This window comes from Sorex araneus, chromosome X, assembly GCF_027595985.1.
Source record: "Sorex araneus isolate mSorAra2 chromosome X, mSorAra2.pri, whole genome shotgun sequence".
In the NCBI taxonomy this organism is placed as follows: Eukaryota; Metazoa; Chordata; class Mammalia; order Eulipotyphla; family Soricidae; genus Sorex; species Sorex araneus.
In genome coordinates this window covers 299,785,841-299,810,525 of record NC_073313.1, presented here as the reverse complement: position 1 = coordinate 299,810,525, position 24,685 = coordinate 299,785,841, and the positions used below count along the sequence as shown (strand labels likewise).

General features: G+C 35.5%; 1 protein-coding gene across 4 annotated transcripts in view; it reads right to left on the bottom strand.

Moving 5' to 3' along the window:
• Nucleotides 1–3,025: 3,025 nt before the first annotated feature.
• Nucleotides 3,026–24,685, bottom strand: part of CTNNA2 (catenin alpha 2) — a 1,292,108-nt gene continuing 1,270,448 nt past the window's right edge. For 2 of the 4 annotated variants that reach the window (XM_055121537.1, XM_055121540.1), the window contains 2 exons: nt 6,740–6,856; nt 3,026–4,196 (listed from right to left, as the gene is read on the bottom strand). In XM_055121537.1, coding sequence (XP_054977512.1) covers nt 3,909–4,196; nt 6,740–6,856 — 405 coding nt within the window. In that variant the 3' untranslated portion in view covers nt 3,026–3,908. The remainder of the gene's footprint in view (nt 4,197–6,739; nt 6,857–24,685) is intronic. The other 2 variants (XM_055121538.1, XM_055121541.1) reach the window with 1 other exon arrangement.

Here is a 24,685-nt window from a genome sequence, read left to right as displayed (position 1 = left end):
AGACTTCCTGATGATACTTTTAATATCATTATTGTTTAATTTGTGATTCTATGGGAGACTGGAGCATTCCTCTTTCTTGATGATGGGCACTTGAGATTCTCAGCACTATTTTTTGTAAGTTTTCCATAATCATTTTCTCCTTCAAAAATACCAAAACCTTCAAGTAAAAAGTAGTGACTCTCTAACTTGATTAATATGTTCAAAAAATAAATCAAGTAAACTGATTCATCTCAAGGAGATATAGAGACTATGGATTATCACTTGATATTTTTGAATGCTTATTTTGCATGATTCAGCTACACAGTATTTTATAGTTCTTTGAATCTCATGTCTGAAGTGTTCTAATGATCAAAAATTGAATTCTCAATGACAACACTTGTATAACCTATAAATGAAACTACAGTTCAGTTATATAATTTGATTTGTAAAGTAAGACTGATTTTATGTTCCTCAGCCTTCAATGGAGAAAAACCATCGACCATTTGCAGATAATAGACATTTCCTGGATTCTTAGGGTATTTTATTATTGTTGGTTTTGTTTTAGGGCCAAACCTGTCAGTATTCAGGGTTTATTCCTGGATTCCACTGAAGGATCACTTCCAGTAATTCTCAGGGCACCATACAGGGTGCCAAGAATCAAACCTGGGCCAGTCAAGTGAAAAGCAAGCTCCTTATCCACTGTACTATCTCTCCAGCTCCCCTGGATCCTTTGGGTATTAAAAACAATCCAAAGGTTTTGTCTTCTGAACCATCAATATTCTTAAAATTGTTAAAGAGATTTGATATTTATTTTCCCACCAGGATTATTCATTCTTCTTCATCCTTAATTGCTACATCTGAACTGAATATTCCGTTTGCTTGTGATTGACTACCTGTCAACTTCAATATATAATTCAGTTTTAACTCATGTTTATATTTGATTTTGCAGATGATTTTTTAGTTTTTTGATCATCATCTCCATGACTAGATTATATTCTTTAATCATTCTCTTCTCCACCTCATATAAGCTACCCAGGGAAGCTTTTTTTTTTTATTTTTACTGACAACAAAACTGTCTCCACATTTACTGCACATCATCCTTCATTTAGAAGCCCATATTCCTGACATCTGAACATGTTTTCAGAAGTTTAATGTGTACCCTTGAATCTCCACCTCTGCCATTCCTCCTTACTAGGTTTATTATCCACTTATACCTCTTGTTATTTCATAATATATTTCATTTCAGTTTTCTAATTGCCAAATCCTACTTGTCCCATTAATAATTCTCCAAATATGTCATCACCAATGCGTTTTGATTTATTTAGCTATATATAATATTTATTTCTACATCCTAGGTGTTTGGCAGAATGTTCATTATTTAGAGGGCACATTTACTTTATTATGTATAAATAATACATTCCTAATTTTTATTTATTGACAAGGAACAACAATTTTTGTTTTGCTATAGTGCTCTCATTCCAGGGTCCTTGATCACAGAAAAATACTAGTTATGATGTTTATTCAATAAGTGCTGCTAATAAAAACATTTTAAAAATAAAATTAAAGGTGATTCTCAGAAAACACAAATATTGCTTATGATCATGTTTTGAAACATATAAAACCAGAGCTGAAAGTTGCTGTACTGCCTGCAAACTGGTTTTGGGTGCTTTCCAAGTAGTTTTTAACTTCAGCAGTTTCTTAACTTCTCCGAAGAATATTTCCTTCTTAACCCATTAAATCACAGCATAGTGGTCAGAGATACGGTACTGGGCTTAACGCTTAAAGAAAGTACAGGAGTTGGGGCTGGAGTGATAGCACAGCGGGTAGGGCATTTGCCTTGCACCCGGCTGACCTGGGTTCGATTTCCAGCATCGCATCTGGTCCCCTGAGCACTGCCAGGAGTAATCCCTGTGCATTGCCAGGTGTGACCCCCCAAAAAAAAGCAAAATAAAAAGAAAGTACAGGGACTAAGATAGTTTGGGGGGTCACTCTTTGCTCACAAATAACCCCACTTTGATTCTGGCATGACCTATAGCTTCCTGAGTACTGACAGGAGTAATCTATGAGCACGGAGAATATGTAAACCCTAAAGCCTGCCAAGTGTGGTTCTAAAATAAAACACAAAACTAAACAATGAAATAATGTATGAATCTTGAGTCATGCCACATGTTTTAACAATAATTTCATTGATAAATTAAATCCTTCAAGTGTTGTAAGACCTCTCTCAAAGAAGGTATTCGTTAAGTATTTGCAAATGAGTTTCAATGAAAGTTGCCCTCAGTGTATTTTTGGTTTTAAGTAGGTAGGCTCTTTGAAATCAGTCTGTAGCTTTTATGGCACATCCGTGAGCTTTCTCACCACAGGTGGTGGTTTCATGGCGTGTGGTGGTGAACAGAATCACACCTGTAGAAGATTTTTGAACTAGGTTTCCCACCTTTCAGTAATCCTTGTTCATTTTCTTCAGGACCTTGCACCTAACCTGAAACAAGGATAGGTGTTCCCAATTCTCAAAGCTATAACACATTACTTAATAGTTTTTCCGGTTTCTAGAGACACATTGTATTTGTTCACTGGTAGTGATCATTCAAATAGAAGGAAAGAGTTGTGCGTGTTTAAATGCATATTTTTGGGATCCTTATTTCTTAGTAATAAATACTAGGCTAAACATTTGCATATTTAGTAACCTCCTTTAAAACTTAGGGAAAATAATTTAAACGAGTATTTTGGAATTAATGGATCTATCCATAACTATTTTTTATTATTGTTTCCCTCTGAGAATACATTCTTTTATAAATTAGCCCAGAGCTTATGATGGCCCAGAAAAGTCTTAATATGGGGTTTTTCTCATCTTAAATTCAGATAGAATAAAAGCAAATAAAAATATAAAATAAAACGCAATCTTGAGCTTTTAAAATAACCCATAGATTTCTTTAGATAGTACCTATTTTATTTCCCATTTCTAAAACCAAATGTGTTTTTATTTCACTTTCAAGAAGATGCTTTAACCTTTTTTTGAGTATGCATTAAAGAACCCATTCCTCAGATGTCAAGATTAAATGTGTTTATTTCGAGTTAGTAGATACAATGGCATTTTAGATACCAGCACTCCAAGCTACACCTATGTATTTGCCTCTAAACCTTCACACATTGTTCGATTTCCATTCCTCTAATATTTCATCACTGGACCTTCTATTTCTAGCAAAATCATAGTTCAAATGTTTAAAATAGTAAAAGAAAGATGGATCACTATATAGTCCTTCTAGTGACCCCAGGAGAATTATAAATCTCAAATAAATGATTATTGTTTTCAGAAAGGGGAAAAATTCAGAATATGATCACTAGTCATGGCACTACTAGAAGAGAAAGAAGAGATAACAGATTTTTTAAAAAAGCATTTTAGGCTGAACAAAGTTAGTTTTGACTAAGTAGAAATTTACATGATCTCATGGATATGACTTCAAAGTTAAATTATTCAATTTCCGGCCACACACTTAAGCGTATTGGCTAGCACATTTTTGCACTGAAACAGAAGTTATACAAGCTTTATGTTCTATCATTACACTTCCAGATTTTTCACTTAATATACCTGCCAACCTAATGATTCTTGCATGCATTAGAGTTGCTTTTGTAGAGTGAAGTTTATTTTCCCCATCCCTCCCACTCCCGTAAACATTGTGATGCGAACTCTTTGTCCAATTATGAGAATATTGCAAAGGACAGCTCTGTGCCACCTCAGGACAGGAATTCCCTGTCCCCTCCCCAGGCTACAGATGGATCTGTAGTGTTGACCACATCTCATCTTACATGCAAACAGATACTGTTCCTTTAATTTCCCCGTGCCAGAGGCATATAAGTAGGCAGGTATGCATACAAAAATTAATTAAAAAGAAAAGCAAAAAGAAAACGCTTTCTTGTTAATGCCTATCCTCCTAAAAGGAATCCATTGCTTTGAATTCACTTAAAGCCTGCACAGGCGAAATGTGTTTCTTCTGAGAACCTCGTCTAACTCGAGTTTGGAATTCTTCAGGCTTCTCTCTCTTCACAAGGGGCTTCTTTTCGGGAGCCTTCATCTTCCAAGACACAACTGGTGAGTTGACAGCTGCTGTCCCATAGACTTTCTGGTATTTGGTTGAAGCCACATAGGATGCTTTCACTGTGAGGACAACTGCATTCATCAGGTTTTTAGCCGCCTGGATAAGTGATGTGGCGCTGTCCAGCTAAAGCAGGGGCAAGAATAAGATACATCTGGTCAGTAAAGGCACATCATTTGCAAGAGGGGTCACAGTTTAAAGCAATCCTGTGACTATTCAAATACACAGTATTTCCCAGAGAAGAGCAAGATTATTACACAATAATGCAAAGAAACCATAAAGCAGCCCCCTGTCCTTTTTGTATGCTTAAATACCAAGGTTAAAAGAAAGATCAAGACCCCAATACCTCTAACCCCAAAGTCTAGCCCCCACCTTTTTTTGCAAGAATTCCAATGCTACAAAAGTTTTCTGAAGAAATATATATTGTGTTATGTTTATGTTGATCAGTAAGATGTAAATTTCTCAAATGTTTGAAACTCATGTAGTAAGCACTGAGTAATAAAAGGATTTATATCTGAATTTTGGGATTCTACCAGTTGAAGTATCAATTTAGACTATTTCTCCATTCTGAGCTCCAGATTGGTAGGGTTGCAAGCAGTTCAGGGTTTTTGCTTAGTTGGGTTTGTCCTTGACCATCAATACACTATTTTTCAGATCTTGAATATACCTCCTAGGAAAATATCGATAACAGTGCCATGATCTTTGTAGGTCAGAGAGCATTTTGTAAAACCTGCAAATCCCTGTATTAAGGAGCTTTATTTTTGTTTTCTACTATGAGTCAAACACTAAGAACTCTTTATTTTGCATTTAACTCTCAGTGATGTATGAAGGAGGCACTCACTGCCATAGGTATTTTATGACAATAGAGCTGGTGCATAACTTTCTCAGGTTTATGCAGCTTTAGTAGAGCCATTGTGTTGGGTATGAGAGCTATAAAAATGCTGTAAGACACAAGTCAGGGCACAGCAGATTTAGGAGTTTATTTCAGGTTAGCAGGTTTTTTAGGTTTCCTCTATTTTGCTTTTAAATAGACAATGTGGCCATACTCTAGATCATTCAGTATGCTTCAACCTGACCGCTTCCCTTCCCAGCAAAGTTCAAATATGCATCTCACAGGTTCCCTTTTCACTAGAAAATCACTAGGATAAATCTCACTAGAAATTTCCTTCTCAAAGAAAAATCTTAAGAGTTAGACTGAATATGACTCAAGACTCAGAAATGCTTGAGCTTAAATTTTTTCCCCATCATATTACTCATAAAATCAACTTAAGAAAATGTGCCCATTGTGGTTACATGGGAACTCAAAGAATGTACCTCTAAAATATTGTAATTTTGTTCCTAGCGACCGTGACTATTGTGTAACCCTATTTAACAGATCAGAGCTGGACGGGAGAATGAGAATCAGGTATATCCCTATCTGGATAGAAGGTGACTCTCAGCATGTTTTTACCAAAGGACTCCAAACACTGGGACTCTGCTGTGTGATATGACTGTCACTCACTTTGGAATGACATGTCCCAATGAGTGGAGACAACAGAACTTATGCCTAAGGTCTCTATAACGTTGTTGTTTTGGCTGCTTTATATTCTGCATCCTTTATCAAAGTGAAATAAGTATTATATTGAATTAGAAGAAGTCTGTGACAGGAAATCAACACTACTCTTCCAGCAACAAAACAAAATAATCATAAAGTCAGTCATTGAATTAAAAATTTGAAAAATTCATTCTATGTAGGAATACTTTGCAAAACCATTGAATTGAGGTTTTCCTCTTTTACAGAAAAATATTTAAGGTCAGCACTACATTGACCCTGCAATAATAGTCTTGATCTACTAAATATAATTAACTACCTTTGTAACTGAATAAAACAAATAGAATACAATAATGACTTGTCACTTCTATTATACTGTACAAAAATACATATCCCAAATTATTGCTTAACCCATAATATTTAGTTTATATATCACAAATTTCTAAAGACAGTTAAGAACAAATTCTGGATTATTAATGTTAATATAAAAGTCAAGCTCAGATTAGTGCAGTGATTCTCAAAGCACAGCTTTGAATCCAGCATATCAGCATCACCTGGAAGCCTGTTAGAAATGCAATTTCTCAAATCAGTTACAGATCATGAATCAAAAATGTGCAAATCCAGGGAATTACGATGCATGCCATAGTTTGAGAACCCCTGGATTAATGAAACCCAAAGACAATCTGAAGATTTTATTCATTCAGTGATTTCAGAATTTTGCCCATGCACAAGTTTGATAACATAAGAGCTATCTAACTAAATTCCACTTTTTAAAATTTTTTCCATTAGAACTTGAGGTAGATGTAAGTAATCAAAATATAAGACTGCAAAATGTTTATTTAAGATGCTTGATACCATGTATCTCACTACTTAGCCAATTGACATTTCCCTTTTAGTCTGTCAGGTTTCAAAAATGAGCAACATTCATTAAGTTAGTCAGTGCTATTGCATAGTATGAGTAAAAGGAGGGTATATGATTATATTAGGGACAGGACTGTTGATTTGCTTCAAGGCCATAACATTAGTAGAAGTAGAATAAGACAGAATGTGGCTAATATATTATCGAAATTATTTTCAAAAAGCAAATCTTGGGAGTGAATCCAAGAAGCAAAGTTACAAGTAATCTGGAGATTTTTACCACAGATTCCATTTTCAGATAGATGGTGTCTAATTCTGCAGCAAAAATCTGATAGCCTGTCTCTTCTTCAGAACCCCTTTGCTCTCCCAGCCTGACGCAGGAATCCTGTGAATAAACCTAATACATTGGTTGAGAGTGAGACAGCTCTGAAATATAAAACTAGTGATTTCATTTAAGTCACCTGGGAGGGCAGATGCAGTCTTTGTGGCACAGTAAAGTGCATCTGGTCAGCTATATCGGAGCCAGAACACTGTACAATAGCTCAAGCTAAGCGTATGAAATAAAACTTTAGGAAAAAACTGGACTACCAGTTGACCTACATCCCCTTTAATGATTTAGATCATTATCAGCACATTTTTATTTAACAGGATTCCTTTATGTTCATCCAAAATGGCTCAGATCTAGTTACCAAGAGCCGTGTTTTACAAAAATGTACTTTATAAAGAAAACCCATTAAAAAGAATAAAAGCTATCTAGATAAAACTGATTTTCAATGCAAACTTAGGAAGTTAAACAACCATGTTCTATTTTATTTTAGACTGTGACTATAGGATTTTTGAAGCATATATAAATACAATTCTCACAGCAGAGCCTGGCAAGCTACCCGTGGTGTATTAGGTATGTCAAAAACAGTAACAACAAGTCTTAAAATGAGACGCTACTGGTGCCCACTCAAGCAAATCAAGGAACAAGGGATGACAGTGCAACAGTGCTACAATTCTAACAATAAATGATAAGGAATGCTTACTGGGTGCCTGATAATTGCCTTTGGACTATTAAATTGCATGGTTTGAGTCAAGAGAAATATTTGAAGAACCATTATCATTACATTTCTTAGGTAGGGAAAACTCAAGTTTAGAGAGGTAATGTAACTTTCCCCGGCATTAATTGTCACTGTTGCAATTAGGCCCAGCAAAATCTCCTCCCAAAGCCTACTCTCTAAACCACAACTCTGCTACTCTGTTAAGTATCATTTTACTTTCAGGTTCATGAATTTCAGTCCCTACCTATCATTCAAAATGAACATATCTCTATCCACTCTGTCTAGCCAGAAGTGTGTACTCCTGTTTGACATTTTGTTACTGTCATGACTTAGTCCCCTGGGTGTCTCCACAGCACACCTGGTCAGTGGTTTTGATTTACTTATCTTAGAAATTAATTTCGTCTCTTCCAAGGAAAGCCCTGAGCAAACAAATTAGGGATAGGACTGGAGCACCTTTATTTTTGTGGTGATATCTAATTCTCTTGGAAAAAAGAACTATTCTTAAACCCCTCAGTAGCTGCTTTTTTTTTTTTTTTTTAATAACTGAATGAGGTAAGAGTTTGGGAGTGTAAATGTTGCTGTGATTTAGGGTCGCAATGTTACTGCACCCTTTGTGTCCACAACCCTTCCTGACAGGCCTTTCACCCCGGCCTCCTAACTAGCGTCAGTCTGTTCTCAGAATCTAGGGGTGTATTTTTGTTGGATATTGTCTTTCTTGCTAATGTTATTACCTTAGATGAGTGAAATCATCCTGTATTTTATTGCTGATTTATTTTGCTTAGAATGACCCCTCCACTTTCTTCCATGTTGCAGCAGAAAGCTGATTTCATCTTTGCCTATGGCTAATACTCCATTGTGTGAGTGTGTGTCTGTATCTCACTATATATATATATGTGGATATATATATATATATCACAATATATGCACACAATGTATATATTACAATTTCTTTATTCACTCACCTATAGAGAATTTTATCTGGGTACATGGATTTGTAGCTGAGAGTGATTGTTTCCTGATAGTGAATAGCATCACAATTAATGTAGGTGGATATATAGATTTTCAAATCTGAGTATTTTTTAATATATACCTAGAAGCAGAGTTGCTGGATAATATGATAGTTCTATTTTTAATATTTTGAGAAATCCCATACTGCTTTTCATTGAAACTTAACCAATTATTCTTTTTTTTTTTTTTTGCTTTTTAGGCCACACCCCGTGATGCTCAGGGGTTACTCCTGGCAGTGCTTGGGGGACCAGCACTATGGGATGTCGGGGATCTAACCTGGGTCGGCCGCGTGCAAGGCAAATGCCCTACCTGCTGTGCTATCGCTCCAGCACCAACCAATTATTCTTAACAGTAATAAATATGATTTGATTTTCTCCACATCCCTACCAGCACTGTTTATTTTTCTGCTTTTTCTGAAATAGGCCTTTCTCACTGGTGTGAGGACTTATCTCATTGTCCTTTTGATTTACATTTACCTGAAAATCATTGAGATCTGTGAGTTTTAGTCTCATCCTTAAGGTTTATATTGGAACTAGATCTTCTGGATTCATATATTTTCCTGTCCAAGTGCTCAGAACCCCATGGTTTTTAGGTTGTCTTTCTGGCTTGGTTTACCGTCATAGCATTAATCTGATTTCTGCAAATTCCCTTGGTGCATGTTTGTGGTTTTATTTTTTTTTTAAATTTTGTTTTTCTGTAACATATTCACTAGACAGCTGTTAGGACTAGTTGTATTAATAAGTACAGGTACAGTTTCAGTAATGAATATCCTAAGGCTTTGCCTAGACTGATCTTGCCAGCTTTATAATGACCCTAGGAAGACTATATCAAGCCATTTTTCAAATTGGCCTACATTTACGAACTCGATGTTTCAGCAGAAGAACAACTATATCTTTTCCTATGTCTGGGACTATATTTTTACTGGACCCCTCATTTAGTGTCTATATCCAGTCTCAGAAAAGTGGCTATGTTTCAGCTAATTAAAAAATAAAAACTATCTTGAGCAAATTCAAACATGACTCTGTCTTTATACTGGCCCCTGAATTTCTCATTTAATTTCACTCTCATTTAATTTCACAACCATTCTTGAGGCAGAACAATGTTATGTTTAGCTGGGACTTATATCATAGCCTAGTGAATAGAGTAATAGAATGCAAATAAATGGTGAAGCTAAGATTTACACCTGGGAATGGCGAGAGATTCAGTGGACTGGAGCATATATTTTTTTTCAGTCAGGAGCCCTAAGTTTCATCTTTAGCACTGCACAGAACTGCCAGGTATGGGCCCCAAACAAGCAAACAAAAAATATTTGAACCCTGATGTGTGAACTTCTGAACTCTGTGAACCATTGCTCCATGTTGCACCCCAGAACTTTAATGCCAGAATAGATTCAAAGCCAAACAGATCAAACAGTGGTAGACATTTTCCCTAGTTTATTTCATAGTTGTCATCTGTCCTAACCAGAAAAATTAGGTTTCTCCTAATTGTCACTATTCTTTTGAAATATCAAAGTACTATTTTAAAAAGGCAACAGATGTTTCCTCACATCTTGTTCTATTACAGTCCATGAAAAGCAAATAATGGTGAGCTGTTTTAAAGTCATTTCTACATATCCTTGATCTTTCTCTTCTTCTATGACTACAGTTTTCTTCTTAACTCCAAATAGACTTCTCTTTCCATGTATCATAATTATTCTGTTTTTGAATGGAATAAACTATTAAGGGAAAGACTCCTAAAATTCCATGATTCTTCCATTAATCGATATTTATTGCCAGTTCTTTGTCATTGCTGAGCATTGTCATAAAAACTACTTAAAATGAATCTCTACAACTTAGATGATTAAATGAATATTTATGAAACCATGTTTTAAGTTCTATACTATTTCATTAAGATAGGTTTTATACCACAAGAGGTGTCCAGTTTCAGTAGATATAGAACTTGACACAAATGTGTCTTAATCACACTATTTTAAATGAAAGTGTAACTACATTTCTAGGATAAAGTTGAATTCTCATTTAACTTACTGTTCAGACTGTTCTAACCATACTGATATACTTATTCATCCATCTATTTCTTCACATGCCTGTGCTTAAATGTTGTATATCTAAATAGGCAAAAGCTGAAAGGTTTAATGTTCTATGATAGATGCTTTAGTAGGATAGAAGAGGGGAAAGAGGATCTTATTTGATTCAGAAAGTAGTGCTTCATATGTGTGGGCATAAAATTGAGGCTCACTTTATTGGATGAAATGTGAGGTTTGTTGGAGACTGATTCAAAATAAGGATAGAAGTTATAATTTCAAATCTCTAGTGCAATTAGACATACAAAATTTGATAACATATTGGTGCTATTTCTTTAGATGATAGGAATAATGGAGCTAAGGTGATAGAATGTTAAGTTAATTTTTAAAATACTGAATTTGAGGTCTCTATATTGTGTACAGGAAGAGTTATCAAAGGTACAATTGAACTTAAGGATAAGAAATCATATATTTTACTTATATTTGTATTCCTAAAAATTGCACAAATAAGTTATAAATACCACAGGTATATAATTTCTCACTTCATGTCTGAGTTTATCTTCCTTCATATTTTTTTCTTACATAGAACTTAATAGATTCTGAATAAAATAGTAAATCTTTATTCTTTCTTCAGGTCAAGAAGCTGAATAAATTTACTAAAGCTTCTCTTAGTGTTAAAATGATTAAAATCAATATAATTTTAATATTCTAAGAGGTAACATCATTAGGGAATATCTTAACTATTCTATTGTCAGTCGAGGCTATTTTTTATTCTGCTAATTAGCAGTCCTTCATCCTTAATACTAATGTTGAACTTCCTGAGGCCAACTAGTAATAAAACACATGCAGTATAGATTTATGGTTTTTTAAAAAAACAGCAACACAGCATTGTCAAAAGTGTAAATTAGTGTAAAAGGGGTGGAAGGGAACACACTGAATTAACTGTACATGACATATTAAATGTCTTAGGATACTGATTTGTGATAGCCAGATATTATAAAGAGAACTAGACTTTGTGTTCTACATTAATCCATTTAATATATATATATATACATATATATATATATTTAGAGCTAAATATACAACCTGGCATCTGTTTACCAAAAAAAATTATCTATTACCAAACAATAACGATATGTGGAAGTTTATGAAACCCCAAGTACAAAGTAGCCTATTAGGGGCTAAAGTGATAGCACAGCAGGTAGGGTTTTGCCTTTCATGCAGCTGACCCAGGTTCAATTCCCAGCATCCCATATGGTCCCCTGAGCACCGTCAGGAGTAATTCCTGAGTGCAAAAATCAGGAGTAACCCCTGAGCATTGCTGGGTGTGACCCAAAAAGAAAAAAAAAAAGAAGAAAAAGCAGCTGATTAGATGAAAAATAATGCAAATATTATGGAACTGTCTAAGCAACATAGAATACAATAAGACATGTCAATTTGTAGATTATTTTGTGGTATAAAAACTGGGACTTTGCCTTGGTTAAAGGTTTCCCCTTTCTGTCTGTAAGTAGAATATATACCTTTATATGGAAGATTATCTTTTTCTTCAGGAATGCTGTTAGCAATAAATAATAATAATGAAAAGGAAATGTTTTAAGTACCCAAAATCTCAAAAATGACTTATCTACTATACCAAATAATAAGATATTCAGAAAACCTGAGAAATATGTACCTCAAAAAAAAGTGCTCTATAATGAAACCCAAATAGACCTGTCCCATTTGGGTCTAGAGTATTTTAATTAGTTAATGTCAGTTAATATAGAGAATAACTTAGAGGATGCTAAGATATTCTATGAGAAAAATCCATTATATTCACTTTTGAAATCTTTTAGTGGAAGTAACTCAATAGTTAGTAGATAAGAACAGGAAGTATTTTAATCAGCTATGCCATAAATATTCAAACTAGGATAGTGTTTTAAGGTGGCTTGTGATGAGAAACTTGGTAATAAATTTAAATCAATGGCAAACACTTTTAGAAACTTGGCACCCTTCCAACTGAAACTGGCCATTTATTTATAGTTAAAAAATTATCTCGCCTCCCCACCCCAGTCCCCGCTACTCCGATCACTATGCCAATGATAGAGGGAAATAGTCACTCTGATGAGAACTGGATAAGCATGATATCCCCCCAGTCACAGCACAAAACACAGTGCCTAAAAGAAAAAGGGGAAAGTTATTTGCTTTAGAGGCAGGCTTGGTGGGGGAGGAAGCCAGGGACACTGGTAGAGGGAAGTGGATATTGGTGAAGGCATTTGTTCATAAACATGGTACAACTGGAGCTCAATAATGAATAATTGTGCATCTTTGTATTTCAGGTTATTCAAATACAGTTTTTAAAATGATCCTCCCCTCACTCAAAGATGTAACAGATTTTATGGGTGGGGTGGGTATAGAAAATTGGGCTACAAGTCAGCTTTGCTGTTGGGGAATGGAAGATTAGAAACCCAGAACTCATTTCTGGGTAGTATCTGCCAAGCAAAACATTTCATTAAAAAATAAAATCCATAAGATTTTGGAGAGATATTTGATCCCTTTAGAAATTGTGGTGCATTTGAAGTACCAATTTGTTCAACTGTTTGAACAAGTAAAACTTATTAACAAATCTAGGTAGTCAAGGATGATAAGTGAAGCAAAAGTATGGTTAAAAAAATAGCTGAATTGTACCTTTCTTCACTTCATGGATGTTTATACATTTGCAAAAGATAATTTCTTTGTGCAAAGTCCTCATTCTGATGTTCTAGTCTACTCTTCCTCATTGAACGAAGTAATCTAGCAAAGCAGGATTCTTTATTGTTAAGGCAGTGACAGGAGGAAACATAGGGTAGAAATTCACCACTCACCGATATGCCCATTCCAGACATTATTAATCAGTCATGGATCTTTTCTCCCTTCATAATCATTTGAAATGACATGGGAAAGGAAACTTCTCTCCTTCCTCCAAAAGGTTACAGAGTTGTCAAGTTCAACTGGGTAAAATTTGTAATACAGATGTATCATCATTATTCCTCTACTTTAAATTTAAATTAGCTTATCTAAGTTCTTTCTTTTTACTAATAGATTCGGGACATATTTTGTCTAAACAATTCTGAATTTTCATCTTTGTTTTTTAGCTAATTTTTAGGAACATTGTACAAACTTTTCATACAAATACCATGATCACTAGGTGTAAGATGTTGGTTTTACAAAAGACATAGAAATCTTTAAATTTATGTAAAAATCCAAACCATTTGGAAATGATTTTAATTCAGATAATAAAGATTAACTGCATACAACTATGGTGTCTGAAGTGAAAATGACTAACATTCTGTGATTACTTTTTAAAACTACATTAAAGCAGTATTAGAATATGTAAAACACATATAGTTGCTTAATAATTGATAGCTGAGACACACTTTAGGGCAATTCCTTAAGAGTTGGGCTTTTTTCAAGGGCTATTCTGATTTGATTATGGGATCTTGAAAAGTAAATCTTTTATAACTTTAAATACAGGATAAATCAAGCTAGGAAGGCAAGAGTATTGTTTTTCTGCAGAGCATCTATAAGCAGTAAAGGGAGGCAGCCAGTGTGGAACCAGTGCTGAAAGCCAGTTGCCAGGAAATCCATGTATAATGGCTCGAGTTTAAGTCAGCAAAGGCCTTAGCACAAAAGCACTCCAATTTGAGTCAGAATAAGAAAAAACTCCCAGGAGAGGACCCCTGGGAGCACTGGTAGAGAGTAGTTGACACTGTTGCTGGAGTCACTGATAGAACACTGTATGTTTAAAACCCAACTAGGAATAACTTTGTAAATTAGGAAAAAATATCTTTACCACATTGCTGAGAAATTTACCAACTGGCTCTCATTGAACTTTCTCAACTAGACATATCTGTGTCTTCATTTTTAATTCATTTAGGTAGGTAGTAGCGCTTCATAACCAGCCAGTCCACTGATTAACTATCTAAATTTGCATTTTTTCAATTATAGGTAAGTAAACCTTGGGGACGCCCATGAAGGCTTAATTACAGTCAACAAATTTTCTAAGTGGCATAGAGCCATTTTCCAGACCATTCAAGTTTTTGCTTAACCCCAAACAAGGTGTTCTTGTATTGCAAGAAGTGGGAATCTTGGGATTCACTCACCCTTGGAAAATTATAGAAAGACATGGCAATTCTCCATAAGAGCAGAGGTGCCTGCTTACAGTTATTACTTCCTATATATTCTCTTTTCCTATACACTTTGGGGTCTCTCAGCTCAGAAGCCTTCTTTAGGTTGTTCTTAAGAAACAGAATAATCACAAAGGAATAAATCTAATGGAATTTTAGACATTCACACTTATTCAGAGATATTTTTAGGTATAAAGACTATTTTTAGTAATAAACAAAAATGCTATCAATCTTTGTACTCAATAATAAATAAGCATCATCTACATCTTTATCATCTAAGGTTTATAACTTGTGGCAAACTCTTCAAAGTTTAAAAATTCTCCACTTTTAGAGAGAAAACAGAAGGGAATGCCTTGCCACAGTGGCAGGGTGGGGTGGGGGGGAGATGGGATTGGGGAGGGTGGGAGGGACACTGGGTTTACGGGTGGTGGAGAATGGGCACTGGTGAAGGGATGGGTTCCAAACTTTGTGTGAGGGAAGTATAAGCACAAAAGTGTATAAATCTGTAACTGTACCCTCACGGTGATTCTCTAATTAAGAATAAATAAATTTAAAAAAAAAATAAAATGTCATTACCCCGCGGGGAAAAAAAAAAATTCTCCACTTTTACTTAAACCTATAAGCAGAACTGAATGCTTTGATTTCACTCCAAGCCATATCATAATGACTAGGAAACAAATATAATATGACTAAGTATGCAAAAATCCCAGAAATAAAACTTTTCTGGCTCAAAACAGCCACCAAAAAATTACTATCAAGAAAATCCTGACACACAAAACCTGACAGTCTTTGTTGATAAGTTGTCATGACTTTTGATCACCTTATGAAACAAGTGCTAAAGCAAAATAGAAAACAGTTCACAAAACTCAAGATCCATAGGTTTGAGAACCAATGGTAAAGGACTGGACCTGTAAAGTAGGACTTGAATATGCTGGTTACTCCTCCACCCTTTCACTTTCCTTCACATTCAACCACAAGAAAATGTGTCAGTTGTGTTATTCAAATACTGAAGACAGGAAACTGCATCCAGACCATGCCCCTCTCATCAGGTGTTTGGAATTGCTATTTCTATTGCAAATGCATCACTATATGCTCTATGCATCACTTTATCTCTTGGTGATAGAAAGCCTAAGTTGAGACTGATTACTGGCTTGGAATCTTAGTGACAAAATAGTTCTCCCTCAAATTTCTTATCTTTGAAAAGAAAAGGCTTTTCTGGATTCTGGAGTATCAAATGAGACAATGCTTTTAAAATTAGTAGTGGGCTCTTAAATCATTGTTTCGATTACCATGGTCATGTGTAGCTCAAAGACAAATTTATTAAATTTTTTCACTTCCTTTAATTCCCTTTCCCTCTATATGTCCTGTATTTTGGATTCTTTTTTAACCGCCTCCTTATTGAGAATAACATTGCTTGGGTTTACTCTCACTGTCACTCATCCCATTGCTCATCTATTTGCTTGAGCTGGCACCAGTAACGTCTCCACAATACTCTCAATGTTTAAATATTTGCCAAATTTTTTGAGAACTTTTGTATGTGTGTTGATTAGACCTACCCACCTATAGCTTGTTTTAACCTTGTAAAATAAGTTTTGGGCATGTGCACCTCCTTCTTCAAATTCTTGGAAGTGGTGTAAAAGCACAGTAAGAAGCAGTAGTACATGATTTTTTGTTGGTAGGATTGCTCAGTGTTTCTTAGGGTATGGGTTTTTATTTTTAGGGAGAGTTGGTTATTTAAAATATTTAGTAAGATTAGCTCAATTTCTTGAAGCTTATCCAATTTGTTTACATATGATTACTCAGTCTCAATTACTCATTTTTTAATTTAAATTTTTTCACTCTCAGGTAGTGACTAAGAGTTTGTTGTTGCTGTTGTTATTATTATTATGATTACTTAGGTTTTTAGGTCATGCCTAGCCTCTGTTCAGAGGCTACATGTGGTACTACACAGAGAATCACATGTGGGCACAAGGAGGATTTCAACCAGGGCTGGCTGCAAGTAAGGTAAATTTCTTTACTGCCAGACTATCTTTCTGACCATAATATTAGTAATTATTAATTTTAATACTCTATATATCAACTCTTTGTATTGCTTTTTTCCTTGCATCACCTATTTTAGTGCCTAATTTATTTATATCCATTATAATTTTTATTATTCTGTCTTCTATAGACAGTTGGTTACATTTACTGTCCTTTTGTCTAGTTGCCTTAGATGTAGGACTGGAGCAATAGCACAGCAAGTAGGGTATTTTCCTTGCACACGGCTGACCTGGGTTCGATTCCTCCATCCCTCTCAGAGAGCCCGGCAAGGTACCAAGAGTATCCAGCCTGCATGGCAGAGCCTGGCAAGCAACCTGTGGCGTATTTGATATGCCAAAACCGTAACAATGGAGATGTTACTGGTTCTCACTCGAGCAAATTGATGAACAATGGGATGACAGTGCTGACCTTAGATGTAAAGTTAGATTGTGAGCTTTCATGTTTAATGGTATAAGTCTGTATTGCTATTAACATCCCTGTTAATACTTTATTTATTGTATCTCACAAAAGATCTCATAGCTGGTATCTTCACTTTTAGTTGGCTTCAAAGAAATTTTAAATTTGTCTGATTTCTTTTCCTTGATATTTTTTTTGGGGGGGGTGTTGGGCCACACCTAGCAGTGCTCCTTTCTACACTTGGTCTGGTGGTGATGGGGCATATGATGTGCTGGAATTTGAATCATTACAGTATGTATATTCCCATATATACAGATGCACACAAATGCATATGTATAGCACTGCTATAGCACTGTTGTCCTGTTGTTAATCAATTTGCTCAAGTGGGCAACAGTAATGTCCCCATTGTGAGACTTGTTACTGTTTTTGGCATATGAATATGCCACAGGGAACTTGCCAGACTCTGCCGTGTGGGTGAGATACTCTCAGTAGCTTGACAGGCTCTCCAAGAGGGACGGAGGAATAGAACCCGGGTTGGCCGTGTGGAAGGCAAATGCCCTGTATGCTGTGCAATTGTTCCAGTCCATGCCATGTGTATGTATATGTGTGTATGTACATATATATATATATATCTGTGTGTATATATATATACACACATGGATATGTGTGTATACATTTTTAGAGCACACATGGCATTAGGGCTTAGTCCTAGATCTGTACTCAGGGATCACTCCTGACTTCTGACAAGATTAGGGGATCATATGTGGTGCAGGAGGTTAAACTTGGGTCAGCCACATGCGAAGAAAATGTTCTACCTGCTTTATAATCGCTTTCTCCCAGATTTGCTTTTTGTGATTACTATGAGGATTGTATCATTATTTCTAAGACAGTTATTTTGTATTTTGGTTATTGATTTGTCATTAAAATATGTTAACTTCATTTAGTCTTCTTCAGTATTTTTATTCTTATTTATATCTAATTTTATATTACTATCACCCTGCTTATTTTTTATGTTGACCCTCCTCAACATTGTAGTGTGGGTGCTGATAAATTCTCTACTAGGTCAGATGCCTTGATGCTTTTAATATATTTTCCATTTTGCATTAGAAATTTATTCATTCTATCAGTCCTAGCTTCTTAGATTATTTCTTCAAATGGGCTTTATGTTCCCTTTTCTCTCAACCTTGTGGTATACCTGTTGTACAAATGTTTTCTCTTCTAATGGAGTCTTAATTCTAATAGGCTCTCTCCACTATTCTGAAATCTTTTTTTTTTAATTTACCTCTCCATTTATGTCATTACTGATTTTAGCCATATTTTAACTGATTGTTCCTCTTCAGAATCTAACTTGTCTGCTATGCTCTCCATAAAACTTTTTATTCTACTGGCCAGAGAAGATAGTACAGTAGGTAAGTGGCTTGCCTTCATGCAGCTAACTTGGGTTCAATCCCTGACACCCCATAAGGTTCCTTGAGCACTCCAAGAATTACCCTGAGTCCAGAGCCAGGAGGAAACCCTATCAGGTGTGACCCAAAAATCAAAATAATTTTTTTTGCATTTTATTGTTGTGTTCATTGTTCATAATCCATAAAAAAAATCACGCTGCAATTTGTGAATCACTTGTGCCCCTGCATTAGGTTTATTTTCATCGAGAGTCATGTGTGAGTGCATTTTATTCATCTTATTGATTTTCTCCATAATATTTGTCACAAATCCAGACTAACTCCTGAAAATGTTTCTCTGCCTTCTGCACAGTATTTAAGGTGATGAAGGAAATATTCTATATTTTACAGTAGGAGGTGCTCTTCTGCAGTTTTACAGTTCTAAAAAAATAGCACATAGGGAGATTGGGGCCAATCGGCCTCAGTTTCCTTTAGTGTCCCCATTATGTGATGGGAGGACAGACTGTATATAAAGATTTTTAGCTGTCTTTTCACAAAGCCTCCAGTCTTTACATAGGCATAGTCTCAAGTGTCTGTGCCTAATCCTAACTGGATTTCTTCAGCATGCCAATGACTTTTTTGCTCTGCTGATAACGCAGGCTGAGTCCCCTAAATCCCAGAGGGGACTCGCACGTTCAATCATGCCAATTAGAGACCCTGGGATTTATGTCTCATCACAAGGCCCACTTCTGCAGAGGATATCACCGGGTAAACTGAGTGTCCTAACTGTGTGTGGCATGGACTAGCAATTTGTTTTAAACTACTAAATTCATCATTGTTAGCAAATTTGGGGTTTGTATACCTATCTTATAAACACACGGTTGCAAGTGGAAAACATTTCAGATTCTCAAGTTATTTAAATCCTGATTTAGTCCACCACATTTTCTGGGCATACCTCAAACTTTTAAATTATTATCATGACCCCTTGGTAATCCTAACTACACCTCAAAAAAGATCCACTTTTTGGTAGAAGGCCCACCCAACACTGAAGGTCATTTTCCAAGCCCATTACTGTATTTTCTCCATCAAAATACAAACACTTTGGATGCCTATGTTTCTTAATGTCCATTCTTCCATAAAGTGGGTTATTTCTGTCTTGGGGGACATACCTGGTAGTACTCAGGGAAGAACACTACCTGCTGTCCTATGTATCTGGACCCCAAACTGGCTACTTTATCTTTGCTTTTACCTAGATCACCTACCACTTCATCTAAAATCCATCAGAAAACTCAGTGTTGAATTTCCATAGTTTATACATCAGCCACTACTTTTATGAAGCACTTAAACAGAAAAATGTGTTCAATTATAAAAATCCATGGATCAAATGAACTGTGTAAACAGTTCATGTCATTTTTCATTTTTTAATTGGTTCTCTGTGCAGTCAGGTAAGTCCTTTTTTCTAGTGATAATAGGCAGCCTTAGTAGTTCTTCTCAATATACACTCTAGGCCATCCAAAGCTCCAACCCTGAAGATTCTGATGCATTTAATTGTTGCCTTAAAAAAAGCATATTAATACTATTCCTCTCATTTTCATACCTTTCTCACAAAATTTGTAAATATTTCTTAAATATAGTATATATAAAGTGTAATTTTAGACATAACTATATAAAATAATTTGTAATAACCAAATTTTTAAGACTTCTCTCATTATAGAAATGAGAATTACGAAGAAATAGATATTATGTATGGATTCATAGGAGGTATTTAGTAAGTTGCATGGTTTAAAATCAGTAATTTTAAAATAGTTTTAAATTCAAGCACTTGATCCATGGACTTTTATAATTGAACACATATTTTCTGCCTACATTCAAACTTTTTTTTTTTTTTTGAGTAGACAGAACAAAACCCTTATGATCCTGGATTTCTTTTGGCCACTGCTTTTTCAATTGTGTAAGACCATTACCAACTTCATTACACACATAATTTCCAAGTAATCATTATGTTCTCTTGGAGCTAGAGGTATACTGTCTTTAGCCCCCAAAAATTAATGGTTGGAATTCAGTACATTAATTAATATCTGTTATTTAAATTTCTTCCAACAGTTTATTCTCTGTCAGTTGCTATTATTTTCGAAGAGTATAAAGTTTCTGCATAATTTTCTAATGACTTATCCCAGAATATCAGAGAAAAATGATTATTTGCCTTTTCTCTCAAATCATTTAAAAAAATTCTTGGCAATATGGTAATTCCAGTAAGCTAGTAAAAATTCCAGTATCTTGTATTATATCTTGTTCTCTTAGATCAATTTGTTAATCACAATTTATAAATAAGGCCATTATTTGGTTTGTCAATGGCTTCTTAACTTAGTTTTTCCATCCTTTCCCCATTTAGTCTGTTAAGAGACACCAGTGTAGTGAGCCTGTTAAATTCAATATTACCTTTATTCTGCTCAATCAATAGATTGTCTATTGTCTTGTCTTCTCAGTCTCAAAGTATCATATAATTATAGTTGCTCTGATTTATTCTTTGTTCATTTTACTCCTAAGTACTTGGAATATTTTGGGTTCTACTCGTTAGGCTATGTATGCATGTATGTATTCATGTATGCAGTTCACAGAATGATTAATATTTTCTTGCTTACAGAGGTCTTCACACTAGACATCAGACTTTTAACTAAATGCCATCCATGAAAACGTCCCTTTTAAACTGAAAATGTTTCTACCACTTACTTCCTCATTTTGTTATCCTTTTATAATATCAATATTTACTGAATGCGTTGAAAAACTCTGCCTCTGCCAGAGGAACCCAGGTGTGTGGGACCCGGGGCTGAGACCTCCAAGGCTGCGCAATATCTTATAGCCTACTTCTCCCTCTGGAGGAATCTGGCAAACTACTGGGAGTTTCCTGCCACATGGGAGAGACTGGCAAGGTCCCCATGGTGTATTAATATGCCAAAAACCAGTAACAAGCTGGGTCTCATTCCCTGACCCTGAATGAGCCTCCAGTACATCATCATTGGAAGGATGAGTAGAGAGAGAGGCTTCTAAAATCTCAGGACTTGGATGAATGGAGATGTTACTGAGACTGCTCGAGAAATTCAACGATCAACGGGATGATGATGATTTGAAAAACTAACTTTAAGGATAATTAAAATATAGAACAGTACCTAGTCCAATACCCAACTCCTTAATGCCTACTACCTCTTCATTCTTTACAATGTAATAAGTAAATATTTATCAAATTGTAATAAAAATATATCTTTTTCATATTCTGTCCTTGCTTGCAGAGCTTCAGAATTTTTTCAGAAAAGATACATAACTCTTTAAGGACCTCAAACAAGTGTGTCTACTTAGCACAGTTCTGGTATCTTAATTATCCAGAATTCTGCGTGATGGTAACACCATTTCTTCTTAACACATAGGATAATATAGAAAAATTAACATTTTGTGTGCACTTGGGTTTAAAAATTTTATATCTGGTACAAATGTGCTTGATTCCATTTTCACATGAAGTATTTCCTTGACCAAAAAACATACCATATGGACTCAGAAAGATGGTACAGTGAGGCAAGCACTTGCCTTGCACGTGGATAACCTGGACTCATTCCCTGGTACCCACCAGGAGTGGTTCCTAGTACGCTGGGTGTGGCCCAAACTACCCTTCCCCTCAAAAAAAGAGCTAAGTTAATGTGCAATTAAACCACTGATAACTGTGAGTCATGTCATCGAGTAATAATGTGCTAAATTCCCTTAAGCAAAGGTTGTCTCTAATTCTGTAATCTGATTCACATAAGATATGAATTACTCAAGTAGCAGTAACATCTTCTAATTTTACTTTCAGAATCTTCATCATAACTTGTTTTCTTGCATACCTTTAGCTCAAGGAACTCAAACTTTAGCAAGAAGGGAAAAAGGTACTGCCATGCTACTCTTTCATTCTCTATGAAACAGTAGGCATGATTAGTAATAAAATATAGTTGGTATGGTTGGAGTGGCAGAGAGTCTCTTGCCCGCATGCCTGGCTGTCTTCCCTGGGGCCCCTCGGAGGGGATGGGCTCTAGTTTCCCTTCCTGCCCTGAGCAGAGCTCCCGGCAGCCAAAGACCATAGGAACCTAGCCACAGCCATGCTCAAGGCCCCTCTCCACACGTTTGGACAGGCCTCATGCATGAAGGTACCAGCAGAGGAACCCAGGTGTGTGTAATCCCATCAACAGCCAACATCCAGAGACTTAAAAGCAGCCTCCCAGAAGCACAAAGCAGCCGCACGATATCTCATAACCTACTTTTCCCTCTGGGAGAAACTCGCAAGCTACTGAGAGCTTCATGCCCACATGGGAGAGCCTCGCAATTTTCCCATGGTGTATCTATATGCCAAAGCCAGTAACAAGCTGAATCTCATTCCCCTGACCCTGAAAGAGCTTCCAATGTGGCATTGTTGGGAAGGCCGAGAAACAAGAGGCTTCTAAAATCTCAGGATAGGATGAATGTAGAGGTTACTGAGACCGCTTGCTCGAGTCACTCGATGATCAACAGGATTTTGTGATGGTAGGAGAGATCTGTAATCTTACTTTTCCCTTTTGCAGAATGTGTTAAGAAAATATGATTCCAAACAAAACACAGCTTATGGGAATCTAAAAGTAAATCATCTGATCAGGCAGCTTACTCATAGATTTGACCTTGATAATTCCAGTTGTGTTTCTAGCTAGAATTAAGTATTTCATTTTTTGTTTGCAAAGGTCTACTGTCATATTACACACAAATACAAGTACCATATTTGGTGTATTGATAAAGAGAAATGCTGGCTAATTTTTATCTAACATATATTTTTTTCCTAGACTCAATGCACATTAAATATCCCAACAAACTGCACCTTTTAATAGATTAATCATGTAAACACTACCACCTTTCCCCAAAAGTGTTATTATTTCATATCTTGTTGATGAGGGATCTGAGGATTAGAAAAGCAATTTGCTAGATGAGACAATTATTATAAATTCACAAACAAATTTTTTTCAAGGCATAATATATTAAGCCTTGAAAAACGTACTGCAGTTCCAGATTTCTTGGATAAATAAATAAAAAAGCATGTGATGTGGTTCCCCTGAGAAACCTAAAAACTTCATTATATTAGGATTATTGGATCAAAAGCACTGAATGCTTCTCTTCAGTCTAAAACTGAAAATATTGTTTTGGTCAAACAAAATGTCCCATGGATAGATGATATATTGCTGTTCTCTTATGAGAGGATTGGCTACATGAGAAAGTTTAGTGGACCAAATATTCTCAAAAATGGAAATGCAGAAATATATTGCACCAAAGATTAGAAAAAATACTAGTGATTTTCTGAAGAATTTTATTTTAAAATAAAACGGATTTATGAAGAATCTCCGAAGAAATGACAACTTGAACATTAAAGGGTGGAAGAAAAGATGATGCAGTATCTTGTCCATACAAAAAACCATACTTAAGATCAAATTTCCTCAAGGCACTTTCCTTATCTTGAAGTTCCTATGAACATAACCTTTAACAAAGTTCATTACTTTATCTGATACACCTTAAAAAAAGGCAAGGCAAATTTTTCAAATACATTATACACACATGTGTCTTTGAAACAAGTCATCTCTGGATTTATCTCCTGTGTTCTCCACATTTCTCTTTAGGAATATAAAAGTTATATTCATTTTCTAATTCTCACTTAATACATGGTAAGGACTCACCAATAGCGCTAATTTTAACTTTGTGGAGTTATGAATATCATGAACACAAAATATACATATTAGTAATTTGAATCTCATAGCAACTATTATATGCATCTCATATAAGGACTAAAATATATGAAATTCTAAAATTATTATGTAATTGTATCTTAAAATGATTTGCTTTAAATGTAGTTACAAAACAGTGGAATTAACTCAATATCTTTGCTTAGAGTAAGAGACTGAAGCAATTTTACTCTGCTTACGTTGGGGGTTGCTCCCAAACAATGCTCATGTGGACCACTCCTAGAAATACTGGTCCAGATGAAGCAGTGCTGGTGACGGAACATGGATCCTTGCCCACACAAGGCATGTTTCCAGGAGCTATCGTCTCTGTTTAAACAACATTCTCACCAAAGCCTTCAGTTGATTTTGAGTACAAATGCCTTTTCTCTCAGACTAAGAAGGAAGATTTTTAGAAACAGTTAAGATATCTCTA